The sequence below is a fragment of the Rhipicephalus sanguineus genome, chromosome 5 (assembly GCF_013339695.2).
Source record: "Rhipicephalus sanguineus isolate Rsan-2018 chromosome 5, BIME_Rsan_1.4, whole genome shotgun sequence".
Classification (NCBI taxonomy): domain Eukaryota; kingdom Metazoa; phylum Arthropoda; class Arachnida; order Ixodida; family Ixodidae; genus Rhipicephalus; species Rhipicephalus sanguineus.
This window is the reverse complement of record NC_051180.1, coordinates 77,209,415-77,215,741: the sequence shown is the minus strand read 5'-3', so window position 1 is coordinate 77,215,741 and position 6,327 is coordinate 77,209,415. Positions and strand designations below refer to the sequence as shown.

The 6,327-nt window shown below is 48.1% G+C and overlaps 1 protein-coding gene across 1 annotated transcript; it reads right to left on the bottom strand.

Moving 5' to 3' along the window:
• Positions 1–3,201: 3,201 nt before the first annotated feature.
• On the bottom strand, positions 3,202–4,911 carry LOC119392878 (sulfotransferase 1E1). Its single transcript, XM_049415967.1, has 2 exons — positions 4,180–4,911; positions 3,202–3,213 (listed from the first exon to the last, which is right to left on the bottom strand). Exons 1-2 carry the CDS (start codon positions 4,909–4,911, stop codon positions 3,202–3,204), a joined length of 744 nt encoding a protein of 247 aa, XP_049271924.1.
• Between the last annotated feature and the right edge of the window lie 1,416 nt (positions 4,912–6,327).

Genomic DNA, 6,327 nt, shown 5'->3' with positions numbered 1-6,327 from the left:
TCAAGCCCGTGTGCTTATATTTAGGCGCACGTTAAAGGTCAGTGGATTTCAATAAAATTCGCAGGTACGTTCTTTTTCACGTTCCCGCCATTTATGCCAAATAACAGGATGAATAGATACGCAGATTCATTACAAATGAATTTTATGGATTGCTCCGACTCTCTCCACCTTGCTTCCTAGAATTATTCGCAACATTGTGAGCGTGACGTCGTTTTGGCAAACCGGAAGTGACTGAACCGAGGTGCCACTGCAGCGTCTGCTAAGACAACAATTGTGTGCGTTCGGCCAGCGCTTCGTTGGCTAGGATGGGTGGCAAGTGATGCTGCGTTGCGGGCTGCACACGATGCCCCGTATAAGCCTTGACGGTCAAAAAACAGTCGCTCTTAACATTTACCCCACGTCTTTGTATTAGAGTCTCTTAGCTAAGGGCCGGTTTACCGCACGGAAAGTGCGGCAATTCAGTACCGGCTGAAGAGTGCACATGTGAACATTACCGTACGGAAACACTTTCCGCAATGTATACAGGGTACACCGTGACCGGGCCTATCAGTATACGGTGAGCTGCGCGTCGTGTGAAAGATGGCTCGTACTTGGCTTATATTAAATTCCTTCGGCCATACCAACGCGCTGATGAACGCCGCTATTGTCAAACTTATGCACTCTTCCCACATCAAAGCTTTAGTTAGTCCGGAAACTTCTTAGCGATAGCATTTTACGCGATCGCGGCCCCACAAACGCGAGCCGCCCGGACAGGTGGCGCCATCTGGCGGTGGAATGCGCAACCAGGCAAGTAAATAACTAAACACGTGTGCTCCACTTCCGTGAAGAACACGGTGATTTTAGTTGGCCTCGAAATGCGTCCCAATCGCAGCTGCCATTTTCCGACAGCTCCGAGGAGCTTGTGCACGAAGCACGGTCAGTCGAGACATGGTACGCCTGTTGCGGCGGGGTGACCTTTCCCCTGAGCGTCTGCTCTTCGCCACTTTCATACTACGCGCTGGCGGGACCGGCATGCCTTGCACGATTTCCGGTTTTTACCGACTTATACGTCACGCGAAGACAGTACTGCTTGGTTGGGTTTCCGTTTCGGTGTTGCGCTTTTTTGCTTATTTAATATTATGGTCCAATTTGCCGAGTATTTCTGATATCGGACCTGTGACAGGAGCATCTCAGGAACATAAAAGCACCATTACTTTGACATAGTCAAAAAATCGCCGGAGTTGGCCTTTAAAGAACCCCAGGTGGCTGAAATTTCCGGAGCCCTCCACTTCGGCGTTTCTCGTAATCATACCGTGGTTTTGGGACATTAAACCCCAACAGTTATTACTGTTATTCTTATGAGATATTCATCATCGAATTTTAAGGTTGATATTGAAAATGATCTTGCCCAGCGCGCACGAAACACGAAAACTCTGTTACGTCAGATCGGAACTACCAGTGAGAATCAAGTGACGAAATTTGAATAAAAGCGCGTCGTGGCCGTATCTTTTCGTGAAAAGCGGCGAGTAATCTCTTGCGCCAGCGGATAGCCTTATACCTTTGTGCGCGGTGTTTGGTGCTTATCTGTTCTTTTCGAGCTGTGCACAAGAAAACCTCAATGTCAACCTTTTCTTTCATTGTGAAGCATAATACTCACGGGCAGTTGCTGCGGAGCGTCTTCTTGCAAACAGGCGCAGTAGTTTTTCGCGCCTATTTATAGTTAAGGAAAGAAATACATTAACATCACACATCGCACCCAAGGAATAAGCTGTCTACTTGTGTATTGCAGAATACTTACCGACTTTCCTGACCAGGTTCTGCTTTGGCGCCCCTTGATTCAAATTTCGTCACTTCCGTGTTACGTGTTGTTCCGGTCTTACGTATTAGACAGGCCGCGTTTCCTGAGCACCTGGCACCAGCAGTTTCGATATCGCCCTTAAAATTCGATTATGAATAACCCTATAAACGTGCAGCTTTTGTTATTTTTTAAAAAATGCGTATGCCATAAATTAGCACGCGCTGCAATTTTCTAATGTAAATAACTGCGCTTAAGTGAACAAATAAAAAGTCAATGTCGGTGTAGTCGCGGCAAAGTATTTCTGCCTCGACAGAGAACTCGTGTGGGACAACCACATGAACTTTACTGTCATAGAATTTTGCTAAAAAATCTCCATTGGCTAAAATAATCGCACTGGCTATATATATATATATATATATATATATATATATATATATATATATATATATATATATATATATATATATATATATATATATATATATATATGCGCGTGTGTGTTTACATTATCGCCATGAAAATAGCGATCGGTTATGTGAGAGCACGGGTAGCAGGAGTAAAACGGGCCTGCTGGAAGGGGGACGTGACCGCTATATAATTTTCCTCTGTTTGAGTGACTGCGTATTCATCGTCTATGTTATTTCGTGTGCTGAAAGAAACTACCCTTAAAGTGTCTTGCTTTGGAAGCAAATACGCTGAGCACAATTAGAACTTGTAAAAGAACACAGGGCATTTATTCATTGCGCCGAGAAAAGTCGACACAGTATTTATTTCGACGCTTCCGTAACCTATCGCCGTTTATAGCACCAGAGCTGCTTAAAGGCCCCTAACCAGGTCTGATCATTTCGACTTGACAAGTGCAATCCATACACTGGGCGCAAACGATCACTTCTGACAAAATTTGCAACGCTACGCCGCGGAAAGCGATCAAATTTCAAAATGAACGCCCCCTGCCCTTCATCTCGCGGGCGCGCGCCCCGAGATGGAGGAGATGACGTGCAACAAGGAGTGGCCCTACGTAGTTATCTGTGCTCTGACGTCGCTCCTCTACGTAGACATCGATACGCTCTGAAGTCGCTCACAGTGGCACCTGACACTGCGAGAATTATTCGACATGACATGTGTAGTTTGCGTAATCTGTTGCTCGAATAGATATATGAATGAAATTTGACAAAAATAATAAAACACACAAACGGAATGTGTGCGTGTTTTTATTTATTTATTACTTCGAATCGCAGCGAGATGCGAGACTAATCTGCGTCCGTTTCACATGCGTTCGTGGTCGCGCTGTGGCCGTGTCGTGCAGGCGCCAGCACTGACAACTAAATTGTGCAATTTTCTACAGCGTTCCAGCACTCATTAGGCTCATTTGTACTGCTCTCGCCTCTACCTAAGTAGTCATGCGGCACTGGCTCATGGTACTGCTAGTCTCGCGCCTGTAGAAATGTCGCAGCTTTCATGCTCACTCACACGTTGCAAGCCTAGTGATCGGCGAGGGCGCATTCGGCATAGCGGTGCGACGCAATGTGTCACGGTCAGGATTCATGATTCGTGCCAGCCTCTGCAAACGTGCGCACGTGACCTTGCGTGCGCATGACGTATTGATGCGTACGTGCCATGTGATCATCTGGTTCCCATGCCGAAGAGGGCGGGGAAGGGATTTGGCTTGATAAGGCTAGACGGGGCGAGCGGCAAGGGTTTGAAGCTCGCCTCCTCGCATCATGGTTTCGCGCCGCTTCAAAATATTGGCTTCTCATGTCGTAATGAACCAATTCGAAAAATCCTTGTGGTATAATGCTCTTTATTGGGCACGAAGTAACTTCCAGTGTCTAACTACAATATCTTATGTGACCTGGTGAGGTGCCCCGTCACAAAGCCGTCATTCCTGATTTCCTCACTCTATGACATGCGAACCGCGTGTGCTGAAATCTTAGAGCTGCTTTATTTCAGATGCAAGTACCCGTCGATGCGGCTTAGGGGTGTCTGGCATAGGTGTACTGCTCTAGGGGTGTGTCTGTGTGCGACTATCTGTTGGTGCTGTGTGTTATTTAGCCTTCTCAAAGACTCTTGACACGAATTGTCTAGTTTTGGAAACAAATAAACTAAGCACAATTAGAACTCGGACAAGCGCACAAGTTATTATTTATTGATTGTGCCGTGCACATACGAATCAGCATTTATTTCGATGCTTCCGTAACATCTCGCCATATATTGCCCCAGAGCTGCTTAACAAACCCGCCGTCCCCGATTTGCTCAATGTGCAAAAGCATTTCTCTAAGTTGCTCCTTTGTAAACACCTCTCTCCATCGGCCCACTTTTGCATGGCGAACGAACTTCACAACTCTCGCATCCTCTTTCGGTACCGGAACATTTAAAAAGGGCAAAAGCTGCTTGTTCTTTACCACCGCGTTAGCCATTTCCTTCATGGGAACCGTCATCATCTCTTTCATGAAATTGGTGCTGCACTTTCTGACGATGTCGTTCAGTAGTGCAGGATCTTCCCGAACTGCCTTTCCGTGGCTCACTCCGAGAAATTCGGCGAGGCGTACAACAACCCCTGCTGTGTTTCTTGCTACGTCTTCGTAAGTGACGAAGAAGACGTTCGGCTCGTTCCACAGTTTATAAGCAGCGCTGACGTGCTGAAAGTAGCTGCCGTATGGCACGTATCCCTGGAGGAACATGGGCACGAATTCCTGGAACGTCGCCCGTACAGGATACAGCGGAGCCTGTCGAGCTTGGTCGTATAGCGAGGCGCACAAGTCCCACGGGTTTCTGGCGACGTACACGTACTTGGAGCACTGGTTGATCTTAAGTAATCCGGGTCTGAAGTGGGTAGTCAGGATTCTCGGGTGCGAGTTCGTCGTCATTTCCGAGATCCGCTTTCCGCAGTCCTCGAGAAATGGGGACCGTTTGCGAAATTCATCGTGTGTCGTAGCACTCGACCCTCGGTAGATAATGAGTTGCATTATCTGCTGCATCCAGTGAGTTCCAGATGTGGGGTACGTTACCAGCACCACGTCGTCTGTCCCTGGATCGAACCGCAAGACTTCCTGGATTAGCTGTGGCTCGCGCTCCATGCCGTATCTCTCACCGTCCACTATTTGCGTCATATATTTGTCGCTGGCGAACTCCATCCTCGGACCTTCTCAATCTGTCGGTCTTAATAATGCTTCCGGGCACTGCGACTTGGGTCAGTGAGTGATCTGCATAATAGAAAAACAAAAGAAATACCTTCTCGATCCACACCATTTGAAAGCACATGTAATACTGACTTTGATTTAGTGTTAACGAAGGCAAAACGTCTCATTGCCAATTCACTTCATGTAGCCGCTATTCGCACTCAAATATAAACAGGGCGATGTTATTGCCATTTATAACGGCATAGCGAAGGTGGAAGAATACTTCTACCTTAAAGGAGCACTGACACAAAAATTTTGCACCTTGTTTTTTTTTTTGTTGCAATAGATAGCTTATGATCCACTTATCACGGCTGCAAACCTCGTTTGCGCGAGTGCGCGACGGTTATTTATTTAGAGACGCTTTTAGAGCGCCCAGTCGCAGTTTCGGTTTCAAAGCACCGAGCTGGGCAGCACTACTTCCGGAGGACGGGTAGCCACAGCTGGCCACGTGAACACGCAAAATTGTGACGTTGGCGACGCACGAGCGTGAGTGCGGTGGGCGCCGAACCAGGTGAAGTGGCGCCAGCTATGGAGGATTAGAAACAACTAACAAACGCGTAATCTATGTCCTCCGAGCATTCGGAAGCGCCCATCTCGACTCGCTAAGCTTACAGCATCGATTATTTGACTATGGCTCTCAAAAACGGCGCCGAATCGGGACGAATACATTGCTGTCGAAGCTTAAGGACATGAATCTAAAGCAAATGGAAGCATCAGTTCGGAACTTACACGTTACAGAGCGCACGGCGGCCACTTGATAGATTCGAAGTGGACGACAACCGCTTTTGGCAGTGCTGCCATGTTTTTCGGAGGCGCGAATGCCTCGCCGGCGAAGCTTGCCGTGCTAGTTGGACAGCTCTCGCGCGTGCGGCGACGGCCGACGTTCTGCGGCACCGCGCCGTTGCGGCAGGCTTGCCGCTAGCGTGAGCGGGCCATAACATCTGCCAACGGGCACGACGAGCGAACAACGGAAGAGAACACAACTAGAACACGCCAAGCCGCAGGCGCGGAGGAAGAAATGGCAGGTAGCACGGCACAAGCGCAAGGGCACAACCAGCCACCAGCCAACACAAACTCGGTTGATTGCCTTGTGTGTTCCTTCGCCCCCCTCGCCCCTTTTCCTTTTCTTTCGCGCGGTGTCATGTGCATATATATGCAATCACCTGCAATAAACACTGAGTTGTTAGTTAGCGCTGTGTCCCGTCTTGCTCAGTCGTCGTCTGTGTGAATTTTTTGCGCTACTGTTCACAATTGGCACAAACTCGTGACGTAGGTTTGTTTGCACACCCCCCGCGTTGATGTCGGCGTCGCGAAGCGCTCGCATCTCGCTCAGTCGCGCTACATGCGCTTTAAAATTGATTTTAAATATGT